This window comes from Taudactylus pleione, unplaced genomic scaffold (assembly GCF_031769625.1).
Source record: "Taudactylus pleione unplaced genomic scaffold, aTauple2 ptg000314l, whole genome shotgun sequence".
In the NCBI taxonomy this organism is placed as follows: Eukaryota; Metazoa; Chordata; class Amphibia; order Anura; family Myobatrachidae; genus Taudactylus; species Taudactylus pleione.
Window position 1 is genome coordinate 16,593,323 of NW_028284715.1, and position 20,662 is coordinate 16,613,984.

Here is a 20,662-nt window from a genome sequence, read left to right on the forward strand (position 1 = left end):
TCCAGTCTGATGTCAACATAGGTTATGTTGCCAGACTCCCCCTGCTGTCACTATAGAAGGTTATATTGCCAGACTAACCCTGCTGTCACTATAGAAGGTTATGTTGCCAGTCTCTCCCTGCTGTCACTATAGAAGGTTATGTTGCCAGTCTCTCCCCGCTGTCACTATAGAAGGTTATGTTACCAGTCTCTTCCCGCTGTCACTAATGAAGGTTATGTTGCCAGTCTCTCCCCGCTGTCACTATAGAAGGTTATGTTGCCAGTCTCTACCCGCTGTCACTATAGAAGGTTATGTTACCAGTCTCTTCCCACTGTCACATAGAAGGTTATGTTACCAGTCTCTTCCCGCTGTCATATAGAAGGTTATGTTACCAGTCTCTACTCTGCTGTCACTATAGAAGGTTATGTTACCAGTCTCTCACCGCTGTCACTTCAGAAGGTTCTGTTGCCAGTCTCTCACTGCTGTCACTATAGAAGGTTATGTTGCCAGTCTCTCCCTGCTGTCACTATATAATGTTATGTTGCCACTTTGCCCCTGCTGTCACTTATGTTGCCAGTCTGCTGTCACTAAAGAACATTTTGTTGCCAGTCTGCTGTCACTATAGAATATTATGTTGCCAGTCTGCTGTCACTATAGAATATTATGTTGCCAGTCTGCCCCCTCTGTCATTATAGAACGTTATGTTGCCGGTCTGCTGTCACTATAGGTTACAGTATGTTACCAGTCTGCTCCTGCTATCACTATAGAAGGTTACAGTATGTTATCAGTCTGCCCCTGCTGTCACTATAGAAGGTTACTGTATGTTACCAGTCTGCCCCTGCTGTCACTATAGAAGGTTACTGTATGTTACCAGTCTGCCCCTGCTATCACTATAGAAGGTTACAGTATGTTACCAGTCTGCCCCAGCTGTCACTATAGAAGGTTACTGTATGTTACCAGTCTGCCCCTGCTGTCACTATAGAAGGTTACTGTATGTTACCAGTCTGCCCCTGCTGTCACTATAGAAGGTTACTGTATGTTACCAGTCTGCCCCTGCTATCACTATAGAAGGTTACAGTATGTTACCAGTCTGCCCCTGCTATCACTGTAGAACGCTATGTTGCCAGTCTGCTGTCACTGTATAGAAGGTTATGTTGCCAGTATGCCCATGCTATCACTATTGAACGTTGTCACTTTAGAACGTTATGTTGCTAGTCTACCCAGCTGTCACCATAGAAGTTCTATAGAACATGTCCCCTTGGCCACCCTGATCTAGGCATTGCCCGCTGACCTCCCCGGCAGACACCAGCACAGGGCGTGCACCAGGGGGCGTGCCCGCGCCTGGCTCTAGGGCTCCTCGCCCTCCCTGCAGCAGAGCCCGATGAGAATCGCTGGAGAAGGGCCGTGCTTCCACCTCTCTCCCGGAGCCCTGTAACCAGCCTGCTGCTATGGATGCACACCGGAGCTCCCTGCCTGCAGCCCTTCTGCTCTGCCTTTTCATCTGGGACATACCCTGCTGCCAGCAGGCTTCCATCCCCAGCCACCAGCAGCATAGGGCACTGAGGAGGCAGCGCAGAGAGGGCACACTGCCCCCAGCAGCCAGCCGGGCAGTGCCAGTGGTGCCGCACGACTACATGCTGTCCATTTACAGAACTTTCTCTGCAGCTGAAAGACTTGGGATCAATGCCAGCTTCTTCCAATCTTCCAAGTCTGCCAACACTATTACAGGCTTTGTGGACAGACACCGGGGTAAGCCACAAACTCGCAGATCTGCATTGTGCATTTCCAGCATTGCATTGTGGAGCTTTCCCTATACAGAGAAGTCATAACATATATTGTGTATTTATAATGCCATTCTACACACAGTATGCCTCTGGTGTGTATATAATAGAGATTTTTGAAACTGGAGTGGAACTATAAGTACCAGCATGCCTCTGTCTTATAAAGGTTACATAATTTGTGACTCTCCAGCTTTAGTGGAACTACAAATACCAGTCTGTCTCTGATTAAATATGCTTAAAAATTTGGCTACCTGTGGGTCTCAATCTGTAATGGAACTACAAATACCAGCCTATCCTTGCTTTATATATGCAATAAAATAGGCAACCAGTAGCTCTCCAGTTGTCTGCCAACCTGGATTTTGTAGTTGCACGACAAATGGAGAGCCAAAACCTGCCTATAATTGACATGTACATACTTTATTTAATATATACAATTGGCTTGGGATGTGTACTTTGTTGTTATAGATAAATCTGAACATTACAGCTGACAATCATTGCTCACCAGGCGGCCTGATGATTAAAATTATGTTACTGTTAAAAAAAAAAAAAAACAAGAAAAAAGTTTAGAAAGAGTCCTGCCACTGTGCTAGCATTCAGATAACAAGTAACAATGAGTTTGGAGTGGAGGGAAATGTTATTTGTCCTGTGTTTCTGTCTTATCCTATTTTAGCCGAAAGAAGGTCTATTTTATCTAGTCCAGCTTTAAAACAAATACTAAGTTCAAATTGAATATGGGTAAACATTTGCTAGACTAAATGTATCTTATCAGTGAGTTGCCTTAATCAAGATTCCCTGTTGTAACAACAGCCATAAGGACCAGTGTAGATTAGTATGACTCTTGGAAATCCGTATAATACTTTAAAGCTCCTATACTCGGTGATCTTTGATAAAAATAACATTGCTCAATAATAATAATAATAATAATAATAATACAAAATAATAATGATTATAGATAGATTGATAGATAGATAGATAGATAGATAGATAGATAGATAGATAGATAGATAGATACTAATTATGGGTATAACAGCTTTCCCCAGCCATGAGAACACAGCCCTTGTATGGGTAAGAGATGCCTACAGTTATATTGTTAGCGATTTATGTGTGGGTCATATACCACAATTGCTTTAACTGTCCCCCAGGCTACGGTCATATATAATTCTAGTGCTTCTTTACCCCTTATGTGACTTAACTCCCCAAAGTGGTTGAGCATTGCAGGCTAAGGCTTATATAGCATCAAAAATTAATTCAAAGAGCGATTACATTTTATTATACTCTAATCCCAGTCATAAAACTTGATACTTACTGTACATTGCCTTCTATTTAGTTTCTATTTTACGTAAGTCATTACAGGCAGACTAATTAACAGAGCTCTAATAAGGGTTATAAATTCTTTCAATGTCCCCCTCTCCCACTTCTCTCCACAAAATGCACCCCCACCCCTCCATGGGAGCTGCCCCCGTGCAACCTGACTGCTGAAGGTGTAGCAAGCTGAGCTGTGTCAGTGGGGTTCATTAGCTGTTGAAAGCTCTGGAGAGCAAATTAACTAACTATATTTTATGTTGATTTTAGGACAAAACTCTTCTTTGAAAAAGCCACATGGTTTCTTTGTAGTTATATGAGCTGGTTATTTAGTCTCAGTTTCCATAAAAAAAATCTCAGTTAAGACTTGTTTGCCCAAAGGGCTTGCTTTGTGATCTGCTGGGAGACAGCCATTATCTTGCTGGGGCATAAAAAATAAATGAATAAAATAATATAAAAAAACAAAGATATTCTAGAATTATGATTCGTGCTGAAATCAAAGGACTTCTGGATTGTGGATTTTTATTACATAAGTGTGTGTTTTGTGTGTGTGTGTGTGGGGGGGGGGGGGGATCAATGAGAGATTTCCTTTATTCCCCCAATGGTCATCTCTATGGAGATATGTTGTCAGTACAGAATATATTTAGAGGGTTCCATGCATGATCAGCGGTGACTGAGAATCTGTACAGGGTGAAACACCTCCTCGTATCCCAAAGTCTTCTCCCAGACCCCCGTACACCTTCCCGGTCCCCTAAGCCACAGCCTCTCTTTCCTCCTTTGATTGTAATGTGATGTGTCACAGGTCATGACCTCTTCCCTGGACCTTCTGAGTTTTGCTTAGCATCAAGCCACTGATTGGACTATTTGAACACATGATCTAATTGAGTGTACATGTCATAACATATCAAATATTGTCTAGTCTTCCATAATGAAAGGGGGGTGAGGGGAGACCAGCCTATGGCACATCCCCAAGAACTTCAAGAGGACTTCCACCCCTGTGAAGTCCTAGCTGCCTCCTGCTTACCCCCCAGCTAATTGGTGCCTCCACTCTGGATGGGAAAGGTTGCTGTCAATCCGTTTGTAGACAGATTAGCCACCAAAAAACGACTCAATTAGATAAGTTTCGTTTTTCAGGATGAGATAAAAGCCTGGCTGCCTGAAAGAACATTCTTTTCTGTGTGGGTGAAAATGGGTCAGTTGCATTTGAAAATTATCTAATTGAAATGAAACATTATAGCATCCAGTTTAACTTCATGTTTAGTTGATCATTGTTGCATTTTCTGTTGCAAATCTGGTCCACTCTTATGTGCTTAGTGATGAGAGTAAGGCAACCTGTGCTCCACTAAAGGCACGCTGCGACTAGTAGTTCCCCAGCAAACATAAAGTATTATAAACAAATAGTTGAGATGGTCAGTTAAGGAGAACGATTTCCCATCCTGACAATGAGGAATCAGGGGTAATGTTATTCAGTTGAATCGCTGCATTGATACCAAACCCCACAGTTTGAGATGTTTTCACCCACACCCAAATCTAGTTCATCTTTATCTTGAACTGGGGGCATTTTATTACGTCATGTATTTGTTTCTGTTATGTTGCTTTTTATTTTATTTTATTTTTTTTAAGTTTAATGAGCTCATTTTAGGGAAGATTTGCAGAAAATAAATGCTGTGTTGTTTGCAAAAAAGTTTAAAAGGAGGTGGAAAAAATATTTTGTACACTAGATTCTTGTTATGGTCGCAAGATCAGGCAGGACTTTAGCTTATTGTAAGAAAATTACTGTTGGCACATGAAGTAACTCATTAAAACGCAGATGGCGCTTGCTGGCTACAGGACCCCCAGCAAATTGAACTTCAGAGCAAAGTAGGACAATTAGGGGCTGCTAGGGAGAGGCGTGCAGGGATGAGGGGAGCAAATCCCCCCTGTGACAGCCTAACCTAACTCGTGCTGTAAAAAAGGGGGTTCAGCCTGACAATAAATACAATTCATGCATATCATACACTACAATAAATACAATTCATGCATATCACACACTACAATAAATACAATTCATGCATATCATACACTACAATAAATACAATTCATGCATATCATACACTACAATAAATACAATTCATGCATATCATACACTACAATAATTGCAATTCATGCATATCACACACTACAATAAATACAATTCATGCATATCACACACTACAATAAATACAATTCATGCATATCATACACTACAATAATTGCAATTCATGCATATCATACACTACAATAAAAGCAATTCATGCATATCATACACTACAATAAATACAATTCATGCATATAATTCACTAAATACATATTTTGTTTTAACTCAGATCTATTCTGCTAATGATGCAAGTATATCAAAATAAGCAAACCTCTATCTATCTATCTATCTATCTATCTATCTATCTATCTATCTATCTATCTATCTATCTATGTATCTATCTATCTATTTATATATAATAAAAATTCTTGTTCTATGGTATCATAAGACTGTTGCTAATATGCTATATGTATATTATTAATCTTGACCTTAAAATTCAACAATAATCCAGTTATAAAACTATTTAAGACGATTAGGGAGCATCCAAATATTTCCATATTTGTGATACCGAATATTAATTAATAAATGATCTTTAAAGGCATGTTGGTGTAGCGATCCAATTGAGAGTGTATTGGGCAAAATTCCAAGTAGTTAGGAGTCATTATTTCATGTGTGTGTTTAAAATGTTTCCTATGATATTTCTGCCATTACAGCAACGCAACTACGAATTTGCGCATCCTTAGCCAGACTAATGCGCAGAGATATGGAGTCTGCACATCTATATAATATTTGTTGTGTAGAACGGGGAGCGGGTGGTGGGGACTTGGGGGGGGGGGAGGTGTAGAGGGGGGGCAGCCACTGTGTAATGCATGCAGTAGTTTTGTCCCAGAAATGTGCTTGGCAAGGGTAAAATGAAATATAAGCAAATAAGTATTTTAATGGGCAAATAGGGAATTCTCTACTGTTAATTATTTTGGTGACCTTGTATTCGATTTGTTTGAGCCTTTATAAAAACACTAATGCATACCAGACGGCTAAAGTAGAGAAACAAGCATGGGGAGCTTTTATTCTGGAGCTGCCAGCTGAGAGAGCAGTTCCAGCGCATTATCCAGCACATATATGTACCGTCTACATACATACATTACATACATTACATACATACATACATACATTACATACATTACATACATTGCAGTGTATACAAACTGTCACAGTTCATTAAGCATATACCAGGATTTTCCGTCTTGTTCTTAGTTGCAATTGCGCCTCTCTGTTTTTTTCCAAGTTTACTAATAGAATTTAAATAATAATGAGTAATAATAATAATAATAATAATAATAATAAATAAAATAATAATAATAATAATTCACCCAAATTTGCACTTGATACCCTGGATGAGCTAATTGTATTGGTATATGATCTAGATAGATAGATAGATAGATAGATAGATAGATAGATAGATAGATAGATAGATAGATAGATATGAGATAGATATGAGTGAGATAGATAGATAGATAGATAGATAGATAGATAGACATGAGATAGATAGATATTAGATAGATAGATAGATATGAGATATATAGATAGGTAGATAGATAGATATTGGATAGATAGATATGAGATAGATAGATAGATAGATAGATAGATATTAGATAGATTGATAGATATTAGATAGAGATAGATAGATAGATAGATAGATAGATATGAGATAGATAGATAGATAGATAGATAGATAGATAGATAGATAGATAGATAGATAGATAGATAGATATGAGATAGATAGATAGATAGATAGATAGATTAATTGATAGATATGAGATAGATAGATAGATAGATAGATAGATAGATAGATAGATAGATACAGTGGAAGCGTTGGAAATAGTGGTAGACACAGACTGTGTAGGGGATGGACTGTAAAGTCACAGGTACAGGCTGTCCGTGGTGGCTGTAGCAAAGTTTTGCACAGCCATAAATCCTAAATCTTACAGCCGGGGATATTTCTGCACTGCCTGCCAACATGTATCACTCCTGCAGAGTAAGACCTTTGCTTCATTAGCCAGTCATTACCTGTAGATTTATGTGGCTTGGGCTCACAGGGAAATTAAGCGAGATTTACAAATATGCCTGTGTGTTCAGGCAACCGGCAGCTTCTGTGGAACTACAAGTTCCATCCATACCACTGATGAAGAGAGAAAAAATATTGCATACTCCTGTTTACAGGGTATCATGTACTAGTCTATAAGACATTTATATATGCCAGGTATTTATAATGAATGGCAGGGGTGCTGATAACAATGACCTTACTGGTGTGTGGGAATGGGACAATTCATTATTGGATTGTAGCAAGATGACTGACTGACACAGAGTTCATGCCAGGGATGTTTAATCTGCTGATGCCATGGAATAATTGTATCCTTACAAATAAATATACAAATATTAATAGCATAGGATTCACCTTACAAGGCTTTTCTATATACTGTAGTATGTGCTAGTCTGCTGTGAATAGTAATCCATATTCGAGTAGCCCTATATAATCCATGATGTAGATGCTCAGATAAACATAAATGTTGATTTACCATTATGTCCAGGACTAAACGTTAGTGTATAATGTTCCTAAGGGAGGAGAGATCTTGTGAAACGACCTTTGTATATTTTCTTAGTCTAGTGGTGGAATTATATGAACTGGTCACAGGTCTGATCACACAAGTGTTCCTGCTGTATTTCTTTACATGTGGTTAGGAACGGCTTCCTCTCCTGGCACATTATTCCTGAAAGGGCGGTTTTGGAATAATTTGAGTTAAGATTTGAGCACTGATGAATTGGCTGAGAGCCCAGTACCTGATGTGCAAGAGGGGGGGACAGGTCTCCTGGGGAATTCATCGCTAAGTCAGCTTCTATAGGACACAATTGACGAGGACTGGTGATCACATCATAATAAATGCCCCCATTCCCCCCGAGCAATTATACAGCACCCAAGAGATGAAAGACCCACACACTGCCATCTCTCTCTCTCTCTCTCTCTCTCTCTCTCTCTCTCTCTCTCTCTCTCTCTCTCTCTCTCTCTCTCTCTCTCATGCATTATAACACTTCTGTATTTAATAGGAGACTTATTAGATGTCATACAGTAAATCGTTTGTAGCAATTTACATTCTTAATTTTTTAGAGTGCAAACTCTTACGACCAGGGCCCACTACCCTCTTGTGCTTCTCCTTACATTACTTTCATCTACTTCTTACTCACCAATAGGGCACCTAACACTTGGTTGCTTTTGCTCTGCTGTTTTTGTGGGTGTTATGGTTGCTAATGTAGCTATGTATATTATCCATGTCCTGGTCCTGTATTGCATTGTACTGTACACTGGTCAACTTTTTGTTTATGTAAGGCGCTGCGGAACACTTGTGGCGCCATATAAATAATAATAATAATATTGCTTATATTATTTGGAGTCATTGTTGTTTATTGAAATAATATAAAAAGTCAGTATATATTTATATCTTATCTATCTATCTATCTATCTATCTATCTATCTATCTATCTATCTATCTATCTATCTATCTATCTATCTATCCACATATATAGACACACACGCACGTTCATTTATTGTGGTCCTTTAGATTAACTAAATACAGTTAAATTGCCATTTTCATTTTGTTTGTATTGTCTTTTGGATAGGAACACTTAGCACAGTGTAGTGGAAGATGGACCGAATGATGACTCTATTCCAGTATCAGGAATGCAATTTTCTGAACTTCTGCAAACTTTAATGCTGACATTACAAGCTGAGCTGACTGTCACTCTGCAATACACTTCGGATTATATGAATCCTTGTCCTGTACAGAGTTTTGCTTGTGTATAAATGGAAAACACATTTACTGAGAGGTAACAGGCACAAACTGCCCTGACTCATAGATGTCTGTCACCCGAGTGATGTCTATAGTGGTCAGCCCTTTATGGGCTAGATGTGTGTTCCCAGTCTTTAGCCTACACTCTGGGGTTCCTGTATTGTACATTAACCCTCTACTGTCTATGGGAATTACTGACACTTCAGCAGTCCATATTTTTCTTTCTAAACTCAGTTAACGAGGAAGCGTCCGAAAACTCATCACCATTAAAATTAAGTGGAAACAATAGAGACTTGTGATTTCAAAACAATTTCAGCTTGCTTTGGTTCCAAGTTATCAAATCACTTGTGCAATCATGCTGTAACTTGGGATCACTACCGAGGATTATGTTGTACTTGTCGATTCAGATATGTTTTGCAGAAAGAAAGAAGAATAACAAGCACCATTTATGTAGTACACTGATTATATATATATATATATATATATATATATATATAGTTATATGTATACCTCTTTTGTATAGCTATATTAGTAAAACGACCTGACCAATGTTTTGTCAACATTTTCAGCGCTAGTAAATTTCACAAGAATTTTGTGAGCGTTTATATTTATCCCATGGGATAAAAGAGAGTAATAAGATTACAGATGTTAATTCATATTGCCATTACTATTAGAGCACCGTTAGTTCAATTTAATAATATCAGTTTGTTGTAAAACACTGGTTTACAAATACAATTTCTTTTATATCGTTAAAAATAGGAAAGGATACTATTTGCCAAGCCTGGTTGTTCCCACCAATTAAACTCTGATAATAAAATATAGAAAACTGTCAGATCTGGGAGACGACATACTGTACTGTAGGCTGATGTGGGGATGAGTTATTAGGAAAGGCTGTCATAAATAGGGGATGACAAGACTCCTCCAGTAAGTAGACTATTCCCCGTTCTGCATTCTTGACATCTGACTGTTGTTCTTATGTTATAATATTGCTGTAAAGTGGAAGGAAAGTCCCCTATGACTAAATGGTCAAATCATATCTGGCATTGTAGGAAATGAAAAGGCTTCAGTGACTGGGTGCATGCAGCCCACGGTGTCAGAGCTATGAGTTCTGCTCTGGCAATGCTGTGCTACTAATAAGTAAAGTGGCACCTGCATAACTGTAAAATAGAACTTTATCTGTCATTATCGTGCCCTGAGCTTTTCTTTCCCAAATAGGAGGTGATGTTTGTCATTGAGTCATAGCGCTAAGTTGCATAACTCTGGCGTATTATCTACTGTATACATATATATATGTAATTTACAATTATATATATATATATATATATATATATAATATTTAAATACATTACATATTATGGTGTAATTCTATATAGTTATGCTATTTGTATAGTTTTTGCAACACATAACATTCCATGCTGCTTTTGTTTTCTTTTTAGTAGAAGGTCTCCAAATTGTACCTGAAATTCTTGATTTATTTAATCGTTTTGCTTTTTTGAATTTTTTTTTTTTAAGTGTATTGTACATGCGTGTGGATAGATTGGCTAAATATTGTACATCTGGATTTAGTTATGCGAAATTAGACTTGTCTTAAAAATGACTAAACAAACGCGATTTCCTCCCCGTATCCCAGCACTTTGAAGGCGACGATCTTGGTGAGAGCAGGAATGCTTGAATGAATGAATTGGGTTACAGCAGGGAAGGGGAAGGGGGGTTGTTATGTTCATAACACTTTTCTATGTACAAAACAGGCGCATGCCCTAAAAGTCCTATTACATAAATAATTTATTTTTTATAAGGGTGGTGTTATGATTTGTTACGAAGTTTTTCTTTCTTCACCCATGTGAGTCTTTATTAAATGTCGGTTTTAAGTGGTAAAATATATTTATATAAAAATGCAAGTGAAGTGTGTCTGTTTATTGGAGTTTCCTGTGGCAAAACTAGGTCAAAGCTATAAAAATGTAGTTTTTTTTTTTATGATTTCCCAAAGAGAGTTTAAGGGTTGCCCTGGCTGCTCTGTGCACCAATATTATATACATGCAAATTTAACGAGACTTAAGGGACGTAATTCTGCCCAATACTTAAAGAATAAACCTAACAAATAAAAAAAACAAACTATAAAGGATATTTGAAGTGCTGGATTTTTTTTTAATTATTGTTTTTTGTGGCTTTTATTTTACGTGTTTTTTTTAAACCGGTGCAGAACTGGTCAAGTCATATTCCATGTACTCAATGATTTACCTGTATTCAAAGGTGCAAGTATCGATTCAATCACAGCTCATACGTTTTCTTTAAAATTGAGTTGACGAAATTTGGACTGTGGGTTTGTGAAAACTGGACAAAAATAATGGTAAAGAACATGAATAGAAACAAATTGGAAAGACGAAAATCACAGAAATATAAAATAATAATAAATATTATTATTATTGTTGTTATTATTATTACTACTTTCTTACTGTAATAATAATAATAATAATAATAATAATAATAATAATAATTATTATTATTATTATTACTACAACAATGCTGCTACCACTTCAACTACGAATAAAAATAATAATAATAATAGTAGCAAATAATATTAATAATAATTAATAATAAAGATAATAGTAGCAACTACGAAAAGTAATAATAATAATAATAATAATAATAATAATAATAATAATAATAATAATCATAGAAACAACTAATATTAACACTTTATGTGCACCCAATGAAAATACAATGCACATAAATTGATGTACAGCAGAACTGTTCCATTTGTTTCATATATAAACTCCATTCTCCCCATTCTCAGTGTGCTGTAAAAGACACGTCTCCAGACCCATTTGTGTTAAAAATCATTTACATTTAGCAGTGACATTTGCAGACAAGGGCATACAAGCTTTACTTAACCTCCTGTTTGCCGGAGGGCACTGCTGTTATAAGAAGGGTTGAGCTGCAAGTTGTCCACAGTGCATTAATTAATCTTATTTGACGTCCTGTGGACGAAGCCACATTCTTTCCTGATGAATTGTGTAGTAAGTATTTATTGTATCTTCTATTGACTCCTATGGGGTTTAAGCTATGCACCATGTTTTGATGCCGTTTGTGAAGTTTTCCACTGCTTCATAGTTCTAGGTGGCAGTAAGTTCGTATTTGTATATCCTTGGTTGTAAACAGGTCACTAGCAGGAGCCCCCTTTGGGAGTTGTGTGTGCTTTCCGTGTTTTTATCTGGACTTAGCTGCCCCCTCTGTCCACAATGGTGTGAACAGGAGAGTATGTTTTATGTGCCTTAAATATTCCATAGCACAAAAGTAGTTTTCTCATGTGTGTACAGTGCTGAGTGTCAATAAGGGTCAAAATTCAGCCTAAAGTTATTGCATTTTCTGAGAGCATATTTTTATTTTGCTGTTTTGGGGACACAAGACCAGTCTTCAGATATTGTGGGACGTGTAGTTCCACAGCTTTCTTCAGATACTTAGGATTCATGGCCCTGCTATAAATGATGAAAGCATTTTTTTTTATATGTATTGTATTTGCATTTAAATCCACAGGACTCTGTCATATACTTATGAGCTTTGATACAGTATTGGGGCTGAGCCCTGCTCTCTTTCAAAATGATAAGATGAAGGGATTTGAATACCTGGTAGTTACACTACATCTTAGCCAGGTAGACACAGTAGAAGCTCTAGACTCTTAAGTGAAATTGACAGCAATGTTTTTCTTTTATCTTGCAGACAATCTCTCTCACTCGCCTGCTAGAAGACAGAGGTATTTGTTTGATGTATCCACGCTGTCAGACAAAGAGGAGCTGGTGGGAGCTGAATTAAGGATCTTTCGGAAAGCTCCCATGGAGCTGACCAAAGCCCCTTTGGGGCTGTACCACCTGCAGATATCATCCTGCACATCCCAAGCACCATTGGATTCCAGAACACTGGACCTGCGGGACACTATCTTGCCTGGCTGGGAAGTGTTTGATGTGTGGAAAAGTCTGCACAGCCTGAACGCAGCCAGAAAACAGCTCTGCTTGGAGCTAAAGGCCACTTCAAGCACCTCTGGGTTGGAAGTGAATCTAAGAGGACTAGGCTTAGCCAGAAGACCTAAGTCCCATCAGGAAAAAACACTCTTAGTGGTATTCACAAAGTCCAAAAGGAAAAATCTCTATAATGAGCTGAAGGAACAGGTCCATTCAGCCAAAGGTCTGGAAAAAGAAGCCAAGTTTCAGTTTAAAACCAAGAGAAAGAGAAGGACAACCTTTAATAGTCGTCATGGCAAACGTCATGGAAGGAAATCGCGGCTGAGGTGCAGCAAAAAACCACTCCATGTGAACTTTAAGGAATTGGGATGGGATGATTGGATTATAGCCCCCTTAGAATATGAAGCCCATCACTGTGAGGGTGTCTGTGACTTTCCTTTGAGGTCTCACCTGGAGCCAACCAACCATGCCATTATCCAGACCCTAATGAACTCAATGGACCCAGGATCTACCCCTCCAAGCTGTTGTGTGCCTACAAAATTGACTCCTATCAGTATTCTGTACATAGATGCGGGTAATAACGTGGTCTATAAACAATATGAGGATATGGTTGTAGAGTCTTGTGGCTGCAGGTAGCAGTTGGTTTAGATGTTCTCAGTGTCATAGTAGAATATGATGGAGAATATAAGAGAACTCAAGGACAAGAGAGGGCTGGCCCAGGACGGAGTTGGGTAAAACTTCAACAAGTGAGGGGAGAGTGGTAACCCGTGTCTGGCGAGCCCCTTACCCTAGCAGGATTTATCATTGGCTGCATACTAGGCACTGGTCAGTGATGGCATTGCATGGACTGTGCTGCTCACAGACATCTTACAAGCAAAGCTATTTGATTCCTCCAATAGGGCGAGCAATGCGAAGTGCTTCCAACATTATTTAGGTCATATTTTTAGAATTTCACTGAAAGGAATTGCATTATTATTTAATCCTTCACATGGAATGGGGTTGCACAGATGACTTACTGGCAGCATCAAACTTTCAGGAAAAAAAGAGATGATGGCTAATGCAAAGATGATCATTGGTCTGTACAAGGTTCAGGTTCCAGAACTGAGGGGGTCTGATGGTGGCACATTGTTAACAACTCCCCCCCTCCCTTTTAAAAAAAAATCTAAAGCCATCCAAAACCAGTAGAGATTGTCACGTCTGGCTAGAAAAGGATTATGTTGCTACCTTGTCTGTTGATTTTTGGAGTGTACACAAGATGCAGTGTCAGGCACCTGTTCAAACTGAGCCCATTTTAGATTACAGGAAAGCAATAGTCTGTCCTTTTCATGGGCTGGCATGCGGAGAGTAATGGAGGCAGTTAACAACCAGAGAGGCCCCAATAAAGGTTTTTTTTTTTTTCGTAGTTCCCACTACCTTTCTTATCACAGAGCTATGTAATGATCTGTTTTGCTTCTAAGAGAGGAACAGGAGGTGGTGGTGGTGGTGGAGGGGGGGAAGGGGTGTGTGGGGGAGGGGAGGGAGTGTTGCAATCTGCTTTGCACAACAGCAGGGCCATGAAGAATAAATAGGCAGGGGAGAGGTGATGATGGGGGAGAGGTGGTAAGTGAGGTGTCCTGAGGAGAATTGGAGATTGAGAAAGAATCAGAAAAGTAATAAAGAGGGAAGCAGATTAAATATTTCAAATTGAACTCTTGTGAAGTATACATAGTGCAGTTAGGTTGATCTGTGATCCACTTCTTACTAAATTAAAGTGGTCAGTTTGGATGTGATAGAGCAGCTATAGGTCCTTTCTGCCACTTAAATGAAAACTCAACTTTAAGGGAATTTTTCTTTTCAATTGCAAAATAGACCCAATTTATCTATTTCACAAATAGAACCACTATCCCATCTTTAATAGTTTGCTAGATACATTCTCTAGTAGACTTTATCTTAATTGGTCCTCTTCTGAAGCCTCCTCCATCTTTGGTGGGCCAGCCATCGTTGTTGCATCCAGCCCCCACCTTTGGGCCATCTTCCCATCATCGTTAGATTTAAACAAAGTAGTGTATACAAGTGTATGATATATATATATATTTTTTTAATCCAGTGATGTTGGCTAGATGATATGTCATTGGGGCCCCCAACCCATCGAAGATTGACAAACCTGCAGATAACATAAGGGTTAGATAGATACACTGTAGTAAAAAGTGTACCTTGAAAACAATAACATATATGATAAGGGCTGTAATTTCATGTTCCACACCTAGTACATGCTTTGCTTTGTGTTCCAAACATAAGTTATAGGATTTCTTCTCTACTAACCCTGGTAATGTCGGTGCATAAATAATTTTTTTAAATGATCTTTATGGGAAAAACTACTGTTAAAGTACATTTGGGATCTCTATACATTCCCTCCTCAGTCATTCATTTAAAAGCAGGTTGTATAAACCCTTAAACTGATGCCATATGGTAAAATCCTGGTTTAACCAAATAGTCAAGCCAGGAAAATAAACATATTATTGAATTTAAGACATATTATAGTAGACTACTTTAAATGTAACCACCACTCATGGCACCTCCTTACCTGAATTATGGGGGTTCCACCTCTGTGCTGTTGTTGTCCATGTTTTTCCTGGGATGGAGGATCACAAGCCGAATAGGCCTTAAACTGAGCCCTATGTCGGCTCAGCCTCCTAATCTGATCATTTTGCCACTTTAGGTCCCAACAGTTGCAATAACAAGAGCAGGAGATGAGGCTAGCACCCAGCAGCACAGGGAAGGAGGTTCAAGGATTAGAAGCCAATAATTAAGGGAAAAGGGTTGAGGTTCACAGTTTAAATGAAGAATCTGGTTGGTTAATGAAAACATGTGGGTGAGTTCAATGGCCAAAGCTTAAATAGTGGAGTGATATGTGCTGCATTCAAAAACATTGGTAATCAATTTGTAATTATTTCAGCCCTATCAGATATCTGCAATTTGTAGGGTCCCCCCCAGTGTGGCTACATTTGTCAAAGATTCCATTGAACCATTTGGGCTGCAGCATGTTTTGACCAGAAATAGTAAGAAAATAGTACTTGAGATAAGTGTAAGGAGATAAAATTGAGATACAGGGGGTGAGAAATTGATTATAGCTGTATATAAAGAAGATGTCTAATAATACATTTTCCCATGGATAGTAAAAGGTGTCACTAGTTTTCCCAACATTCCTGTAAGATTACAGTCTAAATGAGCCTGGGGCCAAAGAAAGAAGAAAAAGATTTGTGCAAGATGATAATTACCAGTTAAGTGGATTCTAAGTCCCAGTCTGAAAAATCTTCAAACAAAGCAGGGTATGACTTAGATTAAAGTAGTTGCAGATTGCAATGAATATATTTTTCTTTGCAAAAACACTAAAAAATAAGTCAGGCAGGGTTAGCTATGGTTTGCCTGTTGTTGTTCAGCTCTCAGCTGGGCATGTGCTATGCTACAGCCAGGAGATAATGGGCCGCGATGTTGCACGGAACGCAGCTGCAAATATATGCTAATGCCTACCAAAGCACAGCCGGCATAAAGACGCCCACTGCTGCCTTCTCACATGCGTACCACACCGCTTACCTGCATCGGTATCATTGACGCACAGCATTTACACCAGGTCTGACCTGCCGCAGACACTGCAAGTCTCTTTCGTACGCATTGGGCTCTCAAGCTGCGTATGCAATTGCAGTGACCTGTATTTTTCCTACCAGTCCTCCGTCTCCGCCCTCAAACGCTCGCAGTCTGTCACTCACTTTGCGATGGATTCCTCTGTGCGTGAGTAATCGCAGTGCAATCGCAACGCATGCGTGGTGCGGCTTATGCACATTCGCAGTGGCTAACAATCGCTCGATCTGCGTATGTAGTTGCATTTGCCATCGCTGCCGAATCAGGCCCAGTGTTCGCTGAACATAGTAGCAAATGGGATTCAATAACAAATAGCATCCTCATAGTGGGCGTGATTCTGGGTCGCACAAAGGTCCATCGCATTAGAAGTGCGCCTGTATTGAAACGTTATGCTGATGCGTGTTTGTGCGCATTTTCGTGTACATACATCACGCCGCTTACTGTTTTTCTGTACGTAGTCGTAGCCGCCATCATTAGTATCGGCAATTTCACCTACCCCATGCTGGGTGCAAGATAGCCATTTGAAACAGCATACGCAACTCTAGCTACCCCCCCCCCCCCATGGCACTTCCACAAGACAATTCTCTAGCCTGCGTCCGCATTGTCACCACTCAGAAAAGCCCAGATAAAATAAATCAGGATCAGTCCATCTCAGAATCACATGGACACATGCTCGCAATAGCACATGTGCTGTATGCTAAAGTTTGCAAGTTAGGGCCGTATAAAGGCCCAGAATCAGGTCCAGTATTCCTACCAGAGTTTCTAATATCATAAGTCAAGCTTGTGACATTCTGATTCTGCGTTACATGCAGGTGCACACTACTGGCAAAAAAACCCAGTGGCCTTTATTTAGGGCTGCCAGGTCATATAAAATATACTGCCATTATTGAAATAAACTCAGTTGCATCTGTAAATCTGCATAACATAACAACTGCGGGTATTCAGCAACATGTAGGCCAGCTATTAGATGTCCGAACCTGCCAGGTGACAGTGCATTCCTCTACTAGCGACCAACTTGTGTCACCTCTCAGTGAACCACAAAACTTTTAGATAGTGGTTGGTAGAAAAAGTGCAGAAGTCAAATTTGCCACCAACCAGCCCAAATGCAGGTGACATTAGGCCCACCTCCTATATAGTCTAACTTGGATAGCGGAGGGGGGTTTCGATATGAAGTAGTGTTCAGTCTCTCCATTAATTAACCAATTAGGGTAGATGTACAAAGCCTTGGAGAGAGATGAAGTGGAGAGAAATAAGGTACCAACCAATCTGCTCCTAACTGTCATTCTTGCCTGTAAAATGACAGTTTGGAGCTGATTGGTTGGTACTTTATCCCTTTCCAAATATTGATAAATCTCCCTCACAGTCTGTAAAATGACAGTTAGGAGCTGATTGGTTGGTACTTTATCTCTCTCCACTTTAACCCTCTGCAAATGTTGAGAAATCTCCCTCACAGCCTGTAAAATGACAGTTAGGAGCTGATTGGTTGGTACTTTATCTCTCTACTTTATCCCTTTCCAAACATTGATAAATCTCACTCACAGTCTGTAAAATGACAGTTAGGAGCTGATTGGTTGGTACTTTAGCTCTTTCCACTTTATCCCTCTCTAAACATTGATAAATCTCCCCCACAGTCTGTAAAATGACAGGAGCTGATTGGTTGGTAATTTATCTCTCTACAAGGCATAGTACACCTCCCCCATAGTTACTTAGAAAACTTGTCTTTGAGAATTTGTTGAAACTGGCATTGGCTTGTTAAACCTGGACAGTACCCCTGAATTTTACCCCATCCCCTACATATCTTCCTTCAAATATGAGTAGATCTAGGTGATTAAAACAAAATTGGGTGAATCTGTCTTTGGCTCTTATCCAACCAGAGTTACCAGACAGAATTGCTGTGGAAGTACATAGTATGTGAGGCTGTGAAAGGTGTTTATCACTAATAAAGCTTTTAAAGTGAAAGACAGGTTTGAGAGCCACTGTTTCTTCCTAGCCAACCACGACGTGACCTCCTCTAGTAAAGATTCAAATGCAGATAGCGGAACCTCACACCAGCTGTGTCCACTTTCTGCTTTAGACAATAGCATTAATGACCTTGTGGGTCCGGGGAATTTAACCTTCTGGACCATTTATTCGTAGTATGTGTTTTACATACGATATTGTAGGTGCAGTTTTCCACTATCTTGGCGAATATGGCTTCTCATTAATTTGCTCAGTTAAGATAGGAAGAAATAAATGGACTGTTTAAATATATGTATTTGTTTCCCCTAAAATGAAAGACTAGTGTTGGTAGTAAATACAGATCTGCCAAGCTAGGGGAATCTTTAGTAAATCAGCACCTGCATGTCTAAATGGATAACCTGGCAACTCTACTTTCACCATGAAAAATCTTGGCTTTGCCCCATTATAGAGACGTCAATCCGAAGATAATTATCTGCTCCCACATTTAGTAGATTTTGTTATTGGACTAATCAGGGCTGAATATAATATCTAATATAAAATTAGTAGAGAAGTCAGTACTTGGGGGAAAATAAAAATTTTCCTAGATAAAATTAGTCAGATTAATGTCTATGCTTTACTTGTCCCCAAAAACTGCACTTCTGAACATAAATAACCTTGAACCACATCTGCTATGTCTGTGTAATATAAACTGAATAATTCATATCTGGGTTTAAAGGTAAGGACTGGTAGGCATGCTAATTACATACTCCTAGAGAAGATGCATGGCTAAGACATAGGGGTCAATCCAATTACGTCCAAATTGCGAGGTACAAGTTGCTGTTTTCTCTTCAAGTTTGCATAGCGAATTAATTTTGCAATCCATTTAGCAACTCGCACTGAACCAATCAAAGTGAATTCGCATTTTTCCATTCGCACCTCCCTGAGGGTAGGAGATGGAAGGGAAAATCTTTATATTAAGGTTAAAATGTGCAGAACCCCTTGGACACCCCCTAATGACTTATTAGGCAATTGGAAGTTTCCAATTAGCTTAATTAGTCCAATTAGGGGTTAAAAAAATGGCCTCCAATTACCCCAAAATCAACATTTTCGTTAGCTTAGGCATTCCAAATTTAATGACAGTATATTTTTAATTGAAAAATAATTGTTTTTTTTTTATCATTTTTTTTACAATTTTTCGTCTAATTAATTTGAGATTAAACAACAAAAGTTTGCTTTTTATAATTTTTTTTGCATTTTTTTAAAAAAAGCACAAATCAGCCATTTTACACCATTTAAAAACCTTCAGTATTTTACTTATGCCCTTGGGGAGTCCAGGATGGTCTCCCCACTTTTTCATGCACATCTCTCACCTCTCATTTGGCACTTTTAATTGAACTGGAGAACTCTCGGGTACGCACATTCATGCAAAGTCTGCGAGTTTCATGAAGCAAAACTCACTACTCACAATTCGCATCTAATTGGATTGGCCACATAATGTAAATGCACATTATTTTGCTCATAAAACGCACTGTTGTTCATGGCAAAGTTGTACATATTTCTTATTTAAAAAACTTTTAGGCCGAGTGGAAATGAACAACTGCAGTCCATGTAAAAATAAAAAAAATGTCTGACAGAGGCTGTGCAATATGCGTATGGGCCCCTGACAGATGGAAGGTTAATGTAAATATATTATAGTTATAAATAATAATATTAATGTGCACTCAAAATGTTAAAATGTGTAATATTGTTTTTTTAAAGTTTATATTTGAAATGTACAGGGTTAAGAATTAATTATTCAAATGTTGCTTAGTGTTACATTTTCCTTAAATATTATTACTATGTGTTCTGTGCCACTTTCGGATTCAAGTGTAACTGTGTCTACCTCAATATATTTCAAGTATCTACAAACTGAAAGATTTCCTGAGGTAAATTAATATTCAAAACCATTTTACCATACATTTTACTGGATACTATTAAAATTATTACCATATTATTAAACTTTTCTTTGAGATAAAACAATTTTCCAGTCTCAAAACTATTTTCTTTTCCCGCCATTTCAAGCAAAATACCACAAGGTCAGGTATACGTTTTTTGAAATTAGAGATGTGCGCCAACCCTCGTGTTTTGGTTTTGGATCTGGAATCATCTTTGTGTTTTGGTTTTGCAAAACCACCCTCAACGGTTTTGGTT

At 38.7% G+C, this 20,662-nt stretch overlaps 1 protein-coding gene across 1 annotated transcript; it reads left to right on the top strand.

Moving 5' to 3' along the window:
• The first annotated feature begins 1,371 nt into the window (after positions 1–1,371).
• On the top strand, positions 1,372–14,349 carry GDF6 (growth differentiation factor 6). Its single transcript, XM_088442625.1, has 2 exons — positions 1,372–1,728; positions 12,678–14,349. Exons 1-2 carry the CDS (start codon positions 1,428–1,430, stop codon positions 13,550–13,552), a joined length of 1,176 nt encoding a protein of 391 aa, XP_088298751.1. The 5' UTR covers positions 1,372–1,427; the 3' UTR covers positions 13,553–14,349.
• The last annotated feature ends 6,313 nt before the right edge of the window (positions 14,350–20,662 follow it).

Bases quoted from the DNA above. Each gene is read 5' to 3' on its own strand.
- GDF6 (XM_088442625.1), top strand. From the start codon at position 1,428: ATGGATGCACACCGGAGCTCCCTGCCTGCAGCCCTTCTGCTCTGCCTT. The intron at 1,729-12,677 runs GTAAGCCACAAA...TTTATCTTGCAG, and splicing joins CTTTGTGGACAGACACCGGG to ACAATCTCTCTCACTCGCCT.